The sequence below is a fragment of the Lepidochelys olivacea genome (genome assembly GCF_965140295.1).
Source record: "Lepidochelys olivacea isolate rLepOli2 genome assembly, chromosome: 9".
Lineage (NCBI taxonomy): Eukaryota > Metazoa > Chordata > Testudines > Cheloniidae > Lepidochelys > Lepidochelys olivacea.
In genome coordinates this window covers 55482869-55502100 of record NC_140419.1, presented here as the reverse complement: position 1 = coordinate 55502100, position 19232 = coordinate 55482869, and the positions used below count along the sequence as shown (strand labels likewise).

Genomic DNA, 19232 nt, shown 5'->3' with positions numbered 1-19232 from the left:
CCCTGGCAGCTTGGGACTCCAGAACCTTGTCTTGTTGAGCCAGACATGCTACTCCGTTGCAACACAGACCCACGTTCTGAACCATGCCCCCAAAGCTGCAGGCTTTAACCAAAAACTGCTCAGCAGGTTTCCTATCTCCAGCACCCAGACACTCAGCTCCCAATGGGATCCAAACCCCAAATAAATCCATTTGGATTCAAGTGAGCTGTAGCTCACGAAAGCTCATGCTTAAATAAATTGGTTAGTCTCTAAGGTGCCACAAGTATTCCTTTTCTTTTTGCGAATACAGACTAACAAAGCTGTTACTCTGAAGTGTGTATGGTAACACCCATTGTTTCATGTTCTCTGTGTATATAAAATCTCCCCACTGGATTTTCTACTGTATGCATCCAATGAAGTGAGCTGCAGCTCATGAAAGCTTATGCTCAAAATAATTTGTTAGTCTCTAAGGTGCCACAAGTACTCCTTTTCTTTTTGCAGATACAGAACAACACAGCTGCTACTCTGAAACCTGTCATTATGCAAGATTTGTAATGGTACCTTACAAGAGACCTTTTGCATAAAGCATATTCCAGTTACATTATATTCACACTCAGGATAGCATATTTCCATAAATCATATAGAATGCAACGTCACAGTCACACTGCAGCTCAGTGAGAGAGCCAGGAATAGGGTCCATGACTCTTGACTCCCAGTCCAATACCCTGTTCATTAGACCACCTGCTTCTATAAAGGATAGTCTTGCACACTTAGCTGTTCAATAGGGTTTTACTCCTACCTCTGAAATGTCACTCACAAGCCATGTTTTAACTTAGTTCATAGACTTTAAGGCCATTATGATCATCTAGTCTGACCTGCAGGCCACAAAACCTCGCTCACCCACTCCTAGATTCCTAACCTCTAGATGAGTTACTGAGGTCTTAAAATCATGATTTAAAGACTTCAAGTAACAGAGAATCCACCATTTACACTAGTTTAAACCTGCAAGTTACCGGTGCCCCACACTGCAGAGGAAAGTGAAAACCCCCCAGGGTGTCTGCCAATCTGACTTGGGGAGAAATTCCTTCCTGACTCCAAATATGATGGTCAGTTGGACCCTGAGCATTTCGGCAAGGCCCAACAATCAGACATCAGAGAAAGAATTTTCTGTAGTAAGTCAGAACCCTCCCATTCTAGTGTCCCATCACTGGCCACTAGAGATATTTGCTACTAGCAGTCACAGATCAGCTACATGCCATTGTAGGCAGTCTCATCATATCATCCCCCCCGTAAACTTATCAAAATCAGTTTTGAAGCCAGTTAGGTTTTTACTCCCACCACTCCCCTTGAAAGGCTGTTCCAGCTCCTCTGATGGTTAAAAACTTTTGTCCAATTTCAAGCCTAAATTTGTTGATGGTCATTTTATAACCCTTTGTTCTTGTGTCCACATTGGTGTTTAACTTAACTCCTCTCCCTGCCTGGTATTTAACCCTCTGATGTGTTTATAGAGAGCAATCATATCATCCCCAGCCTTCATTTGGTTAGGCTAATTAAGTCAAGTTCCTCGAGTTTCCTCTCGTAAGGTAGGTTTTCCATTCCTCTGATCATCCTAGTAGCACTTCTCTGCAACTGTTCCAGTTGAATTAATCTTTCTTTAACATGGGAGACCAGAATTGCACACAGTATTCTAGATAAGTCTCACCAGTGCCTTGTATAATGGTAATAACACTTCCCTATCTCTACTGGACATACCCATTAGCCTTTTTCATGGCCGCATCAGATTGGCAGCTCATAGTCATCCTTTGATTAACCAATACACCCAGGTCTTTCTCCTCTGTGGCTTCCAATGGGATAAGTCCCCAATTTAAAGCAAAAATTCTTCTTGTTAGTCCTTAAGTGCATGACTTTGTACTATTAAATTGCATCTTATTTCTATTACTCCAGTTTTCAAGGTCATCCAGATCTTCTAGTATTGTATTCTGATCCTCCTCTGTATTGGCAATACCTCACCAACTTTGTGTCACCCACAAATGTTATTAGCGCACTCCCACTTTGTGTGTCAAGGTCATTAATAAAAGTGTTAAATAAGATTGGTCCCAAGACTGATCTCTGAGGAACTCCACTAGTAATCTCCCTCCAGCCTGACAGTTCACCTTTCAGCATGACCCACTGTAGTGTCCCCTTTAACCAGTTCCTTATCTACCTTAAAATTCTCATATTAATCCCCATCTTCTCCAATTTAAATAATAATTTTCTCATGTGGAACTATGTCAAATACCTTAGTGAAATCCAAGTAGATTAGATCTACAGCATTTCCTTTGTCTAAAATAATCAGTTATCTTCTCAAAGGAGAAGATCAGGTTAGTATGGCATGATCTACTTTTTGTGAAACCATATTGTATTTTTATCCCAATAACTGTCTACCTTTATGTCCGTGAGTACTTTCTATTTCAAAATTTGTTCTTAGACTTTACATAAGGCACCCCCGTCATCGGCAGCCAGGATTGAACCTGGGACTTCTGAAGCTTGTGTATGAGCCTCTGCTGCATGAGCTAAAAGCCACATGCCTCTTAACCAAGACTGTAGAAGACACATCAATCTCTAGGTGGTCTAGGTGTCACTAAAGCGGGATAAAGTGCCGCACCAAACAGGCATGAGTTACACTTACATACAACTGAGATTAAACTAATAGGCCTGTAATTTCCCTGATCACTTTTTCCCCTCTCTTAAAAATAGGTATTAGATAAGCCTCCAATCACAAGGTACGACCCAAAGTTTACAGATTTGTTAAAAATCCTTGCTATTGGGCTTGCAGTTTCATGTACCAGTTCCTTTAATATTCTTGGGTGGATATTAAATGGGCCCCCCGATTTAGTTCCATTGAGCTGTTTTAAGTTTGACTTCCACCTTGCATGTGATAATTTCTACTTCCGTATCCTCATTTCCACTAGCCAGCCTGCCAGTACCGCAAAGCTTCTCATTACTTTGCCTCCATTTTTAATAAAGGTATTTGTTTAGGTGTTGGGCCATCCCTAAATTATCCTCAATGCTTAGCGGTTCCACTTCCTTTTACTATTGGTTTTAATTTCCCTTGCAAGGTCCAATTCTGTTTGGCTTTTGAAAGTTCACTTTTCCCCTTCGCTTTCTGACCTCCAAGAGATAGCTTTCCTTGTTGATCCATCCCATCTTCCATTCTTTGTAGGCTCTCTTAATCACCTGTTTGAGATGCTTGCTCTTCCAGCTTGGTCTGCAACATTTACCTATACATTTTTTCCACCACCTGGGATGCAGGCTTCAGATAGCCTTTGCAACTTTGACTTAAAAAAAAAAAAAAAAAAAGAGTACTTGTGGCACCTTAGAGACTAACAAATTTAGTATTCCTTTTCTTTTTGCGAATACAGACTAACACGGCTGCTACTCTGAAATTTGACTTAAAAGTAATTCCAAGCCTCCTCCACATTCAGATCCTTGAGTTCTTGAGCCCAGTCCACTTTCCTAACTAATTCCCTTAATCTTTTTAAGTTTGCCCTTTTGAAATCAAGGACCCTAGTTGTAGATCTATTTTTGTTTATCTTTCCATTTAGTTTAAACTGAATTAGTTCATGACCACTTTAACCATGGTTGTCCCCTACAACCAATTCTTCTATGACATCCTCACTACTCACCAATACCAAATCTAAAATGGCATCACCTCCTGTAGATTCAGCAACTATTTGGTGAAGAAATCGGTCAGTTATCACCGCCATAGATGCTGATTAGCAGGTGCTTAACACACACTGGCAGCCAGCTCCTCCCTTCCCCCAGCGCCTCCCGCCCACCGGTGACCCCACCAATCAACTCCTCCCCCTCCCTACCAGCACACCTACCACCTACCTACCACACACTGCAATCAGCTGTTTCATGGTGTGCAGGAGGCTCTGGGAGGAGTAGGGACAAGGTGCACTCAGGGGAGGGGGCAGAACTGGGTGGGAAGAGGTAGGGTGGGGGCAGGGACTTGGGAGAAGGGATGGGGTGGGGTCAGAAAGAGGCGAAACAGGGTGGGGGCTTGGGGGAAGGAAGCAGGTGGGAGCTTGAGCACCCCTAGGCCCAGAGGAAGCCAGCGCCTACGATCACATCCAGGAAAATGTGGGCCTTATTATTATTAGTAGCACTTGCCCTCCAATCTATATCTGGGAAGTTAAAGCCTCTCATAATCACACAATTTCCAGAAGGTTTTTATTGTATTAAAAATATTAAAGAGGTCTCTATCCATATCTAGATTGGATCATGGGGGTCTGTAGCATACCCCAAGCACTATCACAGGGGAGCCTCTGGTAGCTTTCTTCCCCAAAGTAATTTGGTCTCAAACAGACCGTGTTATCCATTCCCATCACTTCTAAATTTCTTTACAGTCTACCTCATCATTAACATACAATGCTACTCCATCACCTTTACTTCTGTTTTTCCTGAATAGCATATACCCTTCAATACCTGTACTCCAGTCATGGCTACTATTCCACCATGTTTCTGTTATCCCTATAATATCTGGTTTCATCTTCCTGCACCAGTAGTTCTTGTTCCTCCATTTTGTTACCCAGGCTCCTTGCATTGATGTACAGACATCTTAGTTGTTCCTGCTTGGCTTCAACCAAATTCTTCACCTGCTTAGATACAGTCATTCTATTGCCAGTATTGCAGTCTGGCTTCAATGGTAATGGCACTATCTTTCCTCTTAATGTCCATTCTCCTACCCACTGCTGTTAGTTTCTCCATTGCAATATTCTCTCTTTCTTGATTTTTTCCTCCCGGTCAATATTCAAATTAGGCATGGAGATTACATGAGTATATCTCCCAACCATCTCCCAGATTCCTAGTTTAAAGCTCTTTTGATCAGCTGTGCCAACCTCCATCAAAGTCTATTTCCCTCACTACTCAGGTGGAGTCAATCCGATGAGAACAGTCCTGTGTCCATGAATCCTCCCAGTGGTTGAACATCCCAAAGTCCTCCACTGCCCGAGCCATCTGTTGATCATCATAATCTTGTCTCACCTTTGTTCTCCTCCTCTAAGGACAGGTAGAATCCCACTGAAGATCACTTAAGTCTTCACTTCTTTAAGAATCTTCCCCAGCCTGGCACTGTCTCCACTGATGCGTTCTACTGAGAATCTAGCAGTATCATGTGTTCCCATGCAAAGGTCAATGAGTGAATTATTTCCTGCTCCTATTAGTATATTCTCCAGCCTCAGGTCCACATCCCACATCTTAGCTCCCTGCAGACAGCACACCTTTCTGTTCTCTGGATCAGCTCTGGTGCCAGGTCTGTCCTTCTTAGTAGGGGGTCACCAATGATGTAGACCCACTTCATCCGGGTATTGGTGCAATTCTCTGGCCCGCCTCCTGTTCTTTCTGGCTGCAAGTCCTCTGGTCTTTGTTCTCTCTTGCAATCTTCTATGAGTTAGTCTCTATCCTCCAGTGGCTCCCAACTCCGCCTATCTTCATTGACGCTTCCCCTCTTCTTCTAGGACTAGTTGTCCTTCTCTTCTTCCTTGCCCTCCCACTTTCTGTTACTGCCTGCTGTGGCCCTTCTTCATTTTCCAGATCAGCAAACCTGTACCTGAGCTCTATTTCTCTTTGAATAGCCTTCTTTTAACAAAGATGTAAAATGGTATTTAAATTGTTTTATGTGAATAGATTCTGGATTAGATAAGCATGTGGTGGAAGGTGCTAAATGATCTGTGTTGGTCACAGGGCTTTTGTCTGAGGGTGGGAGGTTGTGGAGCAGATGGCAGATGTGCCTCAAGACAATAGTAATGGAAATGACAACTCTAATCCCAAATCAGAAGTTTAGTGGAATAAGATCTTCACCCAACTTACTAAAACATAAGTAATAAAACCCACAAGAAGCAACCCCTAACATGTACAGCATCAATCAAGCATGTTGAGTCGCTCATAGTATAAACCTCTGGGGGCTTAGAACGTGTCTTTAACCTCTGGCTACAGTGCTATGCATATCTGTGGACACATACCCAAGCACTAAATAATAAATGCAATGAGTTGGAGGGTTTTGCCCCTGTTCCCAAGGGACAGGTGTTGACATGACTAAAGCCACTAGCACAAGTTTCTTTGTTTCCTGTTTCAGCGGAAAGGAGATTGAACTACCCTTTCCAGGTCTGATTCCCTCAAGGCTAGAGAGGGAGAGGGACAGGGGCAGGACATCATGGGGGAAGCTTATGCTGCAGCTAGGTGCTAGGGAGTAGAGAATTTAGAGAATCTCTAAGGCTGCCTTTGCTGCAGGGGACGGGAGAAGTTAAACTCCAAGCCCCAGTGTAATAATTTTCCAAGGGAATGCAAAGGCAGGCCCAATGGAGCTGGGAGCAGAGCCACCAAGTTAAATGAGGGAACACTGTCTCCTCACCCCACTTAGTGCCTAATCTCCCTCTATAGATATAGCCTTAAGCCCTAGAGTATGGGAATGCATCAGAATATCCACTTTTTAAAATTTTGTTTTAGCTCATGGTTTTTGTAGAACAGCATAAAAATCTGCCTCCAATGCTGCACAAACCAGATGGCAAATAAAAATCACCCCATATGCATTTACAATCTCATTAATTTGGCAGTGTGGGGGAAGCAGGGCACACTTATGTATTTTAAATACTTGCGGTTGGCAACATTGCATCCGACCCCCTGCCACTGATCTACGGGGGGAGGGTGAAGCAACCACCCAGTTAAAAGTGGGGGGCAGGGGTGAGACAGCAACCACTCTGCACCCACAACTGGGAGGGGTGGGGGGGACCGGACAATGGCTGCATACGGCCCTCTCTTGTGCAGTGGACGTGGCCACTCCCATAGCCCCCACCGGAAGGCGGCTGCCTCTCCCTCCGCCGCGCTCTATGGTAACGGGGGATGAGGGGGAGTACCACTGGCACGTGGCCCACCAGCACCAATAGAAAAGGAACAAACCATCGAGCGAAGATGAGTGCTGGCTAGATATTGCGGGCTCTAAGCCCGTCTCTCTGCTGCCGTCAGCTTGTTGGAGGCAACAGAGTCGTCCCAGCCCCCTAGGGTGGGGGATCGTGTTCAGCTGTCCAGCCCCTCTTACCTGATGCGTCCCTGACCCCCCATTTTATCGCGCTGCTATACCGAGTGTGAGCGGAGATCGGAATTACCTCTAATAGGCCTACGGCGAAGCTTATGCTGGGTACGAGGCCGAGAGGCCAGCCGCCATCTTGGTAAAGGAGAGAGATGTGCGTAACCTGCCAGCATAAGGGTGGCCCCACCCCCACACACCCTTGTCCTGTCAAATCGCCACAGGAATAGCGTGTGCGTCCGCACAGTCAGTTAAGCTCATGCGCTTTTAGGGCTCTTGAGGCGCGCAGGCGCGCATTTATTCTGAGGCTGCCGCTCGAGTTTGCGTCCCTTCGTTGTGAGTCCCCGACTCCGACTTTAGGGCGGGGTCTGCGGAGGCGCGCGCGACTGTAGTTAGCGAGCCTGAGTGGAGAGAGACTCGTAGCGAGGGCGCGAGCCTGAGGAACTGTTGGAAGAGCTTGGTTCCGCGGTCGCTCTGTACAGCCCAGGCTGCCAGGTGAGGGGCGCGGCGGCGGCTCCCGGCTCCCCAGGGGGAAGGGGGGCTCTAGGGCCGCTCAGGGGCGGGCGGTCCAGGGCGAGGAGTCTGGGCTCCGGAGCCAGACGGGCGAGTTTCCTCGCCCCTCCCCCGCCCCCCTTCTTCCCCCATTCGCGGCTTGCAGCTTCCGCGGGGTTAGGCCCCACAGTGTCCCGTGGTGCTGGTTCCGCGTCCTGCTTTCGGGCCGCTGCCTGGCGATGCTGGAGGGGGGTGAGAATCCCCGGGCGCCGCACTTCCTAGCTGTCCGGTAGCCCCAGCCCGATGTCTCTCAGGGCTTCAGAGATGCAATGCCGGGGACCGCCGGAGGACTCCCTCGTCCCTTCTGCGGTCAGAAGGTAGCCGGCAGGCCGACTTCGCCTTTGCTTGATACCGTCCTCCCCGGTGGGCGAGCGGGAGGAGAGATGGCTGTACGGTTGGGGGAGGTGGGGTTTTTTCTCTTAGCGTTTCAAAATTGAAGGCTAACGTGCTTTTCAAATACTATGCACTTAACACCCCTCGCAGCTTTGGAGAAGCCTTGTGGCTTTCTAGCCGTAGCTGTAGCTACCTAAACTTACTCCTGCAAAAGGTAGTTTGGAAACAGAACGTGTTTCAATTACGCCACTGTGAATTTTCACTGTTTGAATGGATCACTGTCAGCAAAGTTACAGTGTACAGCTTCACACACACAAGTTTACGTGTTTACAATTAAATGTAAGCATTAACTGCTTAGCCTTTAAAATGTAAATTACTTTAGTTCTTCTTGGTCTGTAGAACTAACAGACCTGGTGAAACTCTAGCTGTAGAGGAAAGTTCAGGTCCAGTGGCAACGCAGGGCAGGTTCACAGGCTGTTAGGGGTGGAATTTACTGGGCTGTGGAAGTGAGGGTTGTGAACCAGGTGGGACTAGGACTTAGTGCCAGGGATGGAGCAAAGGAAAGAAGCTAGGGAGCTACAGCTGGGGACTGATGACTATAAGGGTGGAAATTAGAGCTGACCAAAGAGCAGGGTTAAAGAGGTAGCAAAGAGCCTTGCAGCCTAAATGCTCATTACACCAAGTAGAAGAAGATGGAGCAACTATAAGGTTAGAGCTTTCTATGCCACGTGTGAAGTTTTTACAGACAGCATCTAAAGTGTCAGAGAAGCAAGTTACTTATCTTCATCTGCATTTGAAATGAGATCTAACAGTGGCTTAGATGTGATTTAATAGCAATCTATCGTTAACCTAGTTCAAAGTCTGCTCAAACCTCCTCTTTGATCATGCAAGACACATGTATAATGTCTTCCGTAGGGTTTTAGAACAGCTGTAAGGGAAGATCTAGGATGCTCTCAAATTGGAAACTGCTTATGAATTGTATTGCTGCCTGCATGAGAGAACTTAATCACAGTATTAAAACATCTTCCATGCAGTATTCCCTGTTGTGAAAGCTTTCTATGTTGGTTGCCTACAGCAGTGGCTTCCAACCTTTCCAGACTACTGTACCCCTTTCAGAAGAAATCAGACATTAAAAATACAAAAGTGTCCCAGCACACTATTACTGAAAAATTGCTTACTTGTATGGTAAATATGAGAAAGTATAAAAAACAATTGGAATATAAATGTTGTACTTGTATTTCAGTGTATAGTATATAGAGCAGTATAAACAAGTCATTCTAGGAAATTTTAGTTTGTACTAACTTCACTAGTGCTTTTTATGTAGCCTGTTGTAAAACTAAGCAAACATCTAGGTGAGTTGATATGCTCCTTGGAAGACCCTTGCGTACCCCCAGGGGTATGTGTACCCCTGGTTGAGAACCAGTGGCCAACAGGAACCCTAAATGAATAAATGGTTATGCTAGAGAAGCCTAGATTGGACCAGACAGTACAGCGTATCCAATACAAAATAGTGTGATCCTATAACTATAACAGAAAATTCAAGGTGCTTTTGTTTTAAATCCCACCGCTGACATGGACTTGCAGTGTGATCCTGAGTGAAGGACACGGTCCTCTTTCTGCCTCAGTTTCCTTCTCTGTACAATGGAGATAATGAAACTTAACTCAAGGATGTTGAGATTTGATCAGTTAATATTTGAAGTTCTTGAAGATCCATATGGAAGGTAATTCATTGTCTTAAGTAATTCAGTACCCTTGGACCTACTTGCACAGAATTTAAAGAGAAAGTTACTACTAGGTAGAGGTCTTTTAATTTACCTTTTGTGCAGTTTGATATAATGGTAACTCTCCATATTTTTTGTTTAGATTTATAAAATAAGCACCTGTTTGTAATCTCAATTTCACAATGAATATCTCCAGGACTCTTATCTTTAGCAATAAATGTACAGATATGTATCAGCAAATGTAAATACCCCTTTCCACCAAGCAGCCATAATAAAATTCCTCCAACCCACAACCTGCGCGCCCCCACACTTCGTGGGTGGAAAGATGGCCCTTGCAGTGTGCCTGGAAAACCAGTGTGGTCCTTGGACCAACAGGGAGAAGATTTTCTAAAGTTGAGAACACCCTGCTAGTAACTCCCTTTTTCTTTCTGAGAGTTTGTCATCTGAGCACTGCCTCTGATCCTAGCCACAGCAGTGTAGCTTAAGGAGTCGAAATCTCTTGACTAATATCAAACAATTTAGGACTCGATCGGTTTAAACCAGCTCCTTGAATTCCACTTGGAAACTGATTGTTGACCGTTGATCATTGTCCATAGATCACGGAGCACTGATGTTACATAATTATAGCATGGAACTCCACCTAACAAACACAATGTCATATATTGCACTAGCTTTTATTTCTTAGGCTTTGTCTGCCCTGTACTTTCATTGTTAAAACTTCTGTTGCTCAGAGGTGTGGAAACCCCCATCCCTCCTGAATAACAAAAGTTTTAACGACAAAGTTCTGGTGTGCACGATAGGCAGCTGGTGACCCGGGCATTGTGGAAGCCTAGACCTCAGCTCCTCTGCTTGTGCCCGAAGCTCTGCCCCTCACCCTCCTCGTCTGCACCTCCACTGTAGCCCCAGTCAGCGCAGCGACAGCAGCCCCCAGCCCTGGTGTGCCACCGCAATGGCAGCAGCCAGGGCAAAGGGCTGGGGGGAACTGCAGGAAGGGACCTGGCCTGGAGGCAGGGTGTGGGTGGGGCCATGCTAGGCTGTTTGGGGAGGCACAGCTTCCCACAGCCTACGATTTCCATGCCCATGGTGTGGACAGTGCTTCATCCGTGGAAGCCACTCTCCTGTTGACTAAGATACCGCCCCGCATTAGTGTTTTATTTTATTGTCAGGAGAGCTTTCTCCCATCGACAAAGAGCGACTACGTTGTGTGCCTTACAAGGCGCAGCTGTAGCAGCACATCCGCACTGTTATAAGGTGCATGGTGTAGACATACACTGAAGCCACTCAGGCTGTTTCCTTCACACATGCGCGCACACACACAATGTGTAACAGTAATTCAGTCCTGAAGGCACAGTTAACTGTGGCAGGTAAATTTGCACTCTTCTTGCTACGCAGATAGCAAATTTGGATACATCTGCTTCCTGAAGTCCCTGGTAATAACTAAACTCCCTAGTAAATATTCTATTTTGGTAAACACCGCTTGTTCTTGTGAAAATTACTATTGAACATTTAGTAACCACAAAGGGTCAAGGCCTCTGGTTTTATATCTTGGTTAAGATGACATATTGTAGGCAGTCAGTAGCAATCATCACAGTTCTCTACCTGTCTAGCCATTGTCAGGTTTCAGTTTAAGATATATATTATGGAAGAGATGAGTTTTGGGGGACTTGAAGGAGGATTAGGTGGTGGTTTATGGTTTTTAATTGGAAGCCTTCCCCCCCCCCCCTTAAAGAGTGGCATGGGGGAAGGAATGCAAGTGCTTGGAGAACGAGCAGAAAATTGGGTGATCAAATTTGGCATCAGTGATAGTGAAGGTGGGAGTCAGTCTGGTAGAGTGGGGCTATAAATTATGGAGACTTTTTGTGAGTAAGGACAAGAAGTTAGTTTTTGACATGGTAGATGAAGGGGGAGCTAAAGGAGAAACTGGGGGGAGGAGCTGGCAGAGCTATGAGGCAAAAAGATTTTAGCAGCATTTTAAATGGTAGGATTAGGTTGTAGACATTTTTCAGAGTAGCAGCCGTGTTAGTCTGTATTCACAAAAAGAAAAGGAGTACTTGTGGCACCTTAGAGACTAACCAATTTATTTGAGCATAAGCTTTCATGAGTTACAGCTCACTTCATCGCATATAGCTCACTTCATCGGATGTGATGAAGTGAGCTGTAACTCACGAAAGCTTATGCTCAGATAAATTTGTTAGTCTCTAAGGTGCCACAAGTACTCCTTTTCTTGTTGTAGACATTGTGATTTAGAGAGGAGGAGATGATGATTTTTCTAATTTTGCTTACCCTATCACATTTCAAAGTTCATAGAACATCAGGGTTGGAAGGGACCTTAGGAGGTCATCTAGTCCAACCCCCTGCTCAAAGCAGGGCCAATCCCCAATTTTTGCCCCAGATCCCTAAATGGCCCCCTCAAGGATTGAACTCACAGCCCTGGGTTTAGCAGGCTAATGCTCAAACCACTAAGCTGTCCCTCTCCCCCAAAGAGTTGTTGAACCTCTTCCTTTAATGATTATTTACAGGACACTTAAAAGTGTGGGGGAGGAGAGAAAGCTGTATTTGTCTGAATTCTGAAAATTTTATCTGAATTCTGAAAAGGCAATTTCCTGTAAACTCTAATAGTTTCTTTTAGAGAAACAAGGTAGGTGAGGTCATATCTTTTACTAGTCCAACTTCTGTTGGTATACGATGCAAGCTTTTGAGCTACATAAAGCTCTTCTTTAGATTTTACTTCAGTTGGTTTTTGTAAAAGGTGTAAGCTTTATAATTTTTCCAGATGCAAAAGATTTTTTTTCTTCTCGTATAGTTTGAGTGGAATTTTCTGAAGCACACAGTGTTGGCTTAACTTTGATTCCAATGAATTAAATAAAATTGGAGTTAGGCATTCAGTGTTAATCTTTGAATATGGAGTGAGATTTTCATAACAAAGGTAAAGATAAAAATGGTATTTGACAGGAAATCATTTGAGGTGGTCCAGAAGCTGGGTAATACGTGCAAGTAGTTTAGAATGGTCTCTGTCTTGCTCACTGTCAAGAGACCATTAAAATTTGATTGCACAGTGGTGGTTTTAGTAGGTGTTTTGGTCTTCATATTATCCTGTTTGTAACAAACTAAAAAACATTTTGTTCACAGAGTGGCTGACCTTCCATAAGGATGGCCAAGGTAAGAACAGCATTTGTATTTTCATTAATTACAACATAAAATCATAGTTTTTTATTAAGGTTTTTAGATAGTGCAACCGTTCCTTCATGTGCAATGAATATAAAGTTTTTAGAGTGTGGGATCCACAGTCAAGTGTATAGAATATTTCAAATTTAGAGATGAATGAAAATAAACTTTGAACAGTTTGGTAACAGATGAAATTATGCAAAACACTGTTTATGAAAGTTGTTTCCCTATTGAGGTTATAAAGGGAAACCATGTAGCTTTTTTCCGCTGAAGTAATGTCCCTCACTTGAGCAAACCCTTTACCCCAACTGTACTATTTTGTATTTGAACTTCTCTTCTGCCACTGTGTACCCAGTTTTGCAGTCAGCAATGAACATTCAGGAAAAGGATGAGCACCAGTTTAATTGGCTTTTGCCCCAAAAGCAAGCTGGGGGATGGACAGATCCTTTAAGCAAGATTATAAAAGCAACAATAGAGAATTTAAACGAAAAGATCATATAAATGTAACAATCAGCATATAAAATTCAGATTTCTTGTTCCACCCATTTTGTGTCAAAAGTAGAAATCGGAATGGCCCATATTAACCTATTGTCACTGACATAAATTGTGTAAAGTGTTTGAGTAGTATGTTTGGGGAGAATAACCAATATGTCTGAAAACTTTTTCTGCTATTCTTTAATGTTGGATGTGTTTATACATTGTAAATTGAAAATGAAAGTTGAGTCCTTTCCAGAGCACCCTCTAGTTTTCCTTCTGATTTTAATGAACTGATCACAGATTACTTTGAGCTAGAAGGGACACCTGTATTAAGTCAATCCTCTTGCTTTATTATAAGATTTCAAATAGATTATCATCAGATAACAGGTAGCTTTTAATTTTTTTTATTTGTATGTGTCAGAACTGACTAGAAATGTAGAGTTGCAATTTGATTTAGCATGTGCATAAGTCCCATCCACACAACCACTTTTAAATTGGCGTTAAACACCACACATTTTTAAAAGTAGTTAGTATGATTACTACACAAGCATAGTCTGCTGAGGGTAATATTGAATATAATTTACTATAATTCTTGGAAGGATAGTTGGAATAAACTACACTAGTTGTGAAAACTTTCACTTAGCACAGTTAATCTATTCTGTGTTGTAAAATTGTCTTCTAAATTGTTTAACCATTATGGTAGTGTGAATATAGCTGTAGTGGGTTTCTGCACAACATGTAGTAGTAGTAGTGAGAAACGCATCCCATGAATTTTCAGTTTCATTTAAACTCTTGGAGGAAAAACATGCCATTTATTTTAATCTGGAAATGAAACAGATATAATAAAGCTGTTGCTATCTAATTTGTCAGTGAAAACTTTGATATGTAAATGTTTTTTAGGTTTACATTGTGCATGTGCAGCCAGTCATTTATGTATCTACACTTATAACAATATAATATACAAAAAAGGATTCCTATATTTACTTCAGGCACCTTTTGACAGTTATTTAGAAAAACAATGCAAATAAAATCAGCAGTGAAGTCACAACCAAAACCAAATCATGAATCCTTTCCATTCCCTAAAGCCTGAGTGGCAAAAGTAGGCCTTGCAATGTGTGATACACACCAACAGGTTTGGGTTCTTTCAGACCAAAGGTTGGGGTGTAAGTTCCAAAGGTGAGGGCCTTTTACAGAAAACACTCCTGCCAGCTCCCTCTGTTTTAACTTACGGTGACTCAAACTTGAGTGCCTATTCTGTAGAGAACAGTGTGAGCAATAAAGACTGAAGACTTCAAATATTTTCCCGCTCTGCCTCTAATTTGTAATTACAAGCTTCAGAACTGTCCTCAGTTATTTCAGCCTATAGCATATATAATCTTCTGATTATTTTATTTAGCAACCGCCTGCCCAATTTACCAATCCAGAAACTCCTGGCTATGTTGGATTTGCAAACCTTCCCAACCAGGTTCATCGGAAGTCTGTGAAAAAGGGCTTTGAGTTCACTCTCATGGTGGTTGGTAAGAGAATATTTTTAATAAATTCTTCTAATTAGAATTTAGAAAACTGGGGATTAGGCTGAATGCAATGTAACTTCTTGCGTGAAGAAAGTCTTCATATACTTTATATAGTATCCAGTGGTTCAGTCCTGTATAGTTGTATAGTTTAAAGATGATAATTAAACTCAAGTATACTTCAACGTGTTAATGAGCTAGCTGTTCCACATAAGTAGTAATACATCCAAACATTGTGTGTGGTAGCTAATTCTGTAGGTAAGATTAAGAAGGTCTTCTCACACCTTTTGTACTCATTACTTCCTCCTGTTTTGTCCTTTGGGACTTAAACTTTCTGTGCTTAAATGGGTTTAAAAAAAAAGTTTGAGGAAAAGTCTTATTTTGCTGTTTTGAGTTGGGACAACCTTTTTTTTTTTTTTTCCCCCTCACATATCCCTATTTGAACCATTTATTGTGCTCAGATAATGCAAAAATGGGTGAACTTTGAAACTCAACATGTGGCCAGTCAGTGAGTAGTAGTGACTAAGCATGAAGAAAATTGGTGTAGCAATTTTCAAGTTTTAAATGTTTAAAATTCCATCCTTGCACATTTAGTTTTCCATTATTTGTTGTAATCGTAATTGTATTATGCATGCCCAGCAGTGTATGGGAGCTGATACAATTTCACTTGGAAAAAATGTCTGTAGGCATAAAATGATTAACTGTACAATTTTTTTTAATGTACATTTAAATGGGAACTTGACAGGCCATTAAAATGAGATAGATAACTTTAGTGTTGCATAAGGAATAGCAGAAGAGGTCAAAAGAAACCCTTTCATACCAAACTGACCACCTCATTTGGCTCTGCAATTCAGCAGTCCTCAGACTTGTCTCTTCACTCCCCACCAGGCTCCCAAGTCAAGGTTAACTCAAAAAGAAAAGAAGTACTTGTAGCACCTTAGAGACTAACAAATTTATTTGAGCAAGCTTATGCTCAAATAAATTTGTTAGTCTCTAAGGTGCTACAAGTACTTCTTTTCTTTTTGCAGATACAGACTAACACGGCTGCTACTCTGAAACCTGTCATTATGTAAGGTTAACTCAGACACATTACACTTACGTATCCATGTTACTGTGGAAACCATAACTTTTTTGAATTTCTGGATTTTGAGCATACTAGTTCTCAACCTTATAATATGTTTACTGAAAAGTGACATTTCAGGGTTCTATCCATCTATTCCAGACTACCAGTAAAATTGTGGTTTTTAAAAACAAAAACAAAAAAACAACCCAACCCAGCAGCCCAATCCCAGATCTGAAAACAAAGCTGTGTTATATCTTTCACACGTCGTTACTAGTAATAAAAACTCCCTTTCATTATTTGCTTCTGTCAGATGTACCTCACTGCAGGAGTTGGCTTGTGAGTCATGGAACTATTTGGTGGTAGAACCGTTAGTGGTTGTTTATGTACCACCTGAGTTGTAATCATTCTAGAGCCCAAGACTTATAAAAGACCACCTCGAATCCATAATTATTTCCTTGTTTTCTGCCAACAGAGCAGCCACAGCATTACGTCTGTCCTGTTTTTGTAGCTTACAGTTGAATGCTAGGAAAGCTTTGCTTTTCACATTTTATTAGAATAATTCATGAGAGCCTGCTTGCATTACCTAGAGTGAGAATTCAAAAAAATTTTAAATCAGTTATACTGTATTGAATGTCTGTTCCTTGCTAGTTTGGGTTTTCATCAGCTCTGCTGGCTTTGTTTTGGATAAAATCTTTACAGGATACATTTAAACAGCTTTTATATAAAATGTCAGTTTACTTTCTAAAACTTTATCTGCTAAGAAACCCCCAATTCTCAAATTATTTATTTTTAACCTTTTTTGAAGTCTACTATTCTGTAATCCAAAACATTTAAACAATTAAGAGAACTATAAACACACTTTCTCTGCTGCAGCTAAATTTAATTCCCAGCACTCTGTGACATCAGCTGAAAATACAACTATGTAAAGTGGCTTTGGCATAGAGCCAAGTATAAATTATTAAACAAAACAACCCAGTGTCTGCTCCATTCAAAAACAAATTCATGTATGGAAAAGAGACAACATTAGTAAAGGAGAAGACACTTATTTGAAAGTTTCTGTGTGGGATAGCAATGCTTACTGTATGTTACCTATCTGCCAATAGTTTTAAGGTATAAATAAAGATATTTGAGGAGAAAAATTAGGGAAAACAACTTCATTGAAATGCATTGTATTAGGAGAGTTTGGATGATACTTTGCTAACCTAGAGGGGCAGTAGATGTGAGTTAAAAATAAATTACTCAAAATTCTGATTATTTCAGTAATTTGGCCTGAATGTGTCTATCTTCTGTCCAGATATGTATAGGTAAACAAAGAGGGGGTTTAACTTTTTCTTCTGTTGTGAATCATATTTAATGTCTTTATTCTTTTGACCTATAATCTTATTCTTTAAAGTCAAATGTCTTCATTCCCAGGAAACTGGGATGGGATGGGATAAATTTTCTTAAAAGCTGTGTATGCTGATATGGTTCTGACCATAATTCTCCCTATTTCAATGACAGCTTCCATTATTGCTTGTCCAACTTATCCAAGTGTAGACAAATTGGCTGATGCATGAAAATGCAAGTTGACATTTATATTCTGGCTGCTTGGCCATGTTAAACCAAAAGGAAGCTTGTGTTAATTGACCAATTTAAGGTTTCCAGCACTAAACTACTGCCTTGTCTAGGTTTGGGATTAGCCCCAAATTCATTAATCGGTGGTCAGTTGCCAGTGTAGCTGCACTTATTCAAACTTTTAAAGTAGATAAGGAAAACTGTGGCTTGTTTTGGTGTGGAGCTTAGCCCAGTTTCAAGCAGTAGTAAACTCCATCAATAAAAATCATGGCTTTCTTGTTGCATGAAACTGTTCAGCCAGCAAGCTCCATTCCTGAATCAGCTGATTGTAGGAACTGGTTGTAATTTTTCAGTTTGAAAAATGGCCATTTTTCTAAAACATTTGACCAACTATTTAGCTGGTTGGGTTTTTCATTTTGTTATAGGTTTTTAATTTTCATTTTGGTCTTCATATTCAGTCATCACATTTGTGTTTGATCAGTGTCATTGGTCATATAGCCCAGGGGGATTGACAGGCCCATCTTTCGCTCTTTTTTCATTTTTATTTTTATTTTTTTGTTCAGTTCTGTTGATCAGTTTAATGAAGAACAGGATCTTTGACAAATCAGTTGGATACATTGTCAAAGATCCTCCCCACCACCTCCCCCTTTGAAACAGTTTGGCTACATCAGAAGCTGAGCAGTTTGACAGAGGTCAGGGTCTTCATCAAAGCAAATGGCTAAAGTGTCAAAGATCCTGGTCTTCAACTATGTAGCCATTCCGTTGTTGAAGATCCTTTTTGTCTGATGCAACATAAATGCCCTGAACTAGCAAACCTATTAATCACACATTGTGTTAGCCTTCAATTACAGGAAACATTATTCGGTGCATATGCCAAAAGGTAGTGTTGTACACCACTCTGTAACAGTTTCAAAAGACTTCTGCATACCATATCAGACAATATAAGTAGCAGATATAATTGTTTTCCATTGGCTAACCACAGCACAAAGATTTGATTGTGATGTATACCAGTAACATTTTTTTTCAATCAGTGACAGTTATTAAATAATCCCAGATGTACTTCAAACTCTTACTATATGCAAAAATTTCACTACAACTTTTAGTTTAAAAGCTACAGGAGACTGAAAAATCATAAGACTCAGACTGTGAATTTAAGGTCAATTAAAAAATTAGAGCTCTAACAGATTTACATGTAAGTCTTCAAATATCAAGCTTTACTTAGAGCTTATGTGCTAAAAATTTGGAATATATAAAATGAACTCCTGCTTTAAGCGCATAATAGTGGCCTGACTATATCATTACCACTCCATGTCAGTTTAATCCACAATTTGAAAGACTTGGTTACATTTAACTTAAGAAAAATATCTATAATCAGATGTTATATATCATTTCTGAAAGGTTAATTATGTAGAACGTATTTATGATCAGCATATTTTCAAAATGAATCATAGGTGAATCTGGATTGGGAAAATCTACTCTAATAAACAGCCTGTTCTTGACAGATCTCTACCCAGAAAGGATAATCCCAGGAGCAGCCGGTAAACATTTTTATTTCCTAATGTCTCTTCAGTGTGAATGAACATAACATAAGAATGGCCCTACTGGGTCAGACCAAAGGTCCATCTAGCCCAGTATCCTGTCTTCCGACAGAGGCCAATGACTGGTGCCCCAGAGGGAATGAACGGAACAGGTAATCATCAAGTGATCCATTCCCTATCACGCATTTCCAGCTTCTGGCAAACAGAGGCTAGGGACACCATCCCTCCCCATCCTGGCTTATAGCCATTGACGGACCTATTCTCCATGAATTT

At 41.6% G+C, this 19232-nt stretch overlaps 2 protein-coding genes across 10 annotated transcripts in view; one reads left to right on the top strand and one right to left on the bottom strand.

Annotated features, from left to right (window-relative positions):
- The window catches only part of HDLBP (high density lipoprotein binding protein), a 91424-nt gene extending 84165 nt beyond the window's left edge, over nucleotides 1-7259 (bottom strand). Inside the window, exon 1 of the mRNA XM_084638364.1 lies at nucleotides 7125-7259. The gene's annotated coding sequence lies outside the window, so the exon portion shown is untranslated. The remainder of the gene's footprint in view (nucleotides 1-7124) is intronic.
- A 116-nt stretch (nucleotides 7260-7375) lies between these two features.
- SEPTIN2 (septin 2) overlaps nucleotides 7376-19232 on the top strand; it is a 55050-nt gene continuing 43193 nt past the window's right edge. For 2 of the 9 annotated variants that reach the window (XR_014712888.1, XM_084638369.1), the window contains exons 1-4: nucleotides 7378-7540; nucleotides 12781-12810; nucleotides 14690-14810; nucleotides 18873-18959. Coding sequence is in view for 8 of the 9 variants with exons in the window: in XM_084638369.1 (XP_084494495.1) it covers nucleotides 12802-12810; nucleotides 14690-14810; nucleotides 18873-18959 (217 nt within the window). In the remaining variant the exon portion in view is untranslated. Of the gene's footprint in view, nucleotides 7541-7894; nucleotides 7915-12780; nucleotides 12811-14689; nucleotides 14811-18872; nucleotides 18960-19232 lie in introns of those variants that run through there. The other 7 variants (XM_084638368.1, XM_084638375.1, XM_084638372.1 and 4 more) reach the window with 6 other exon arrangements.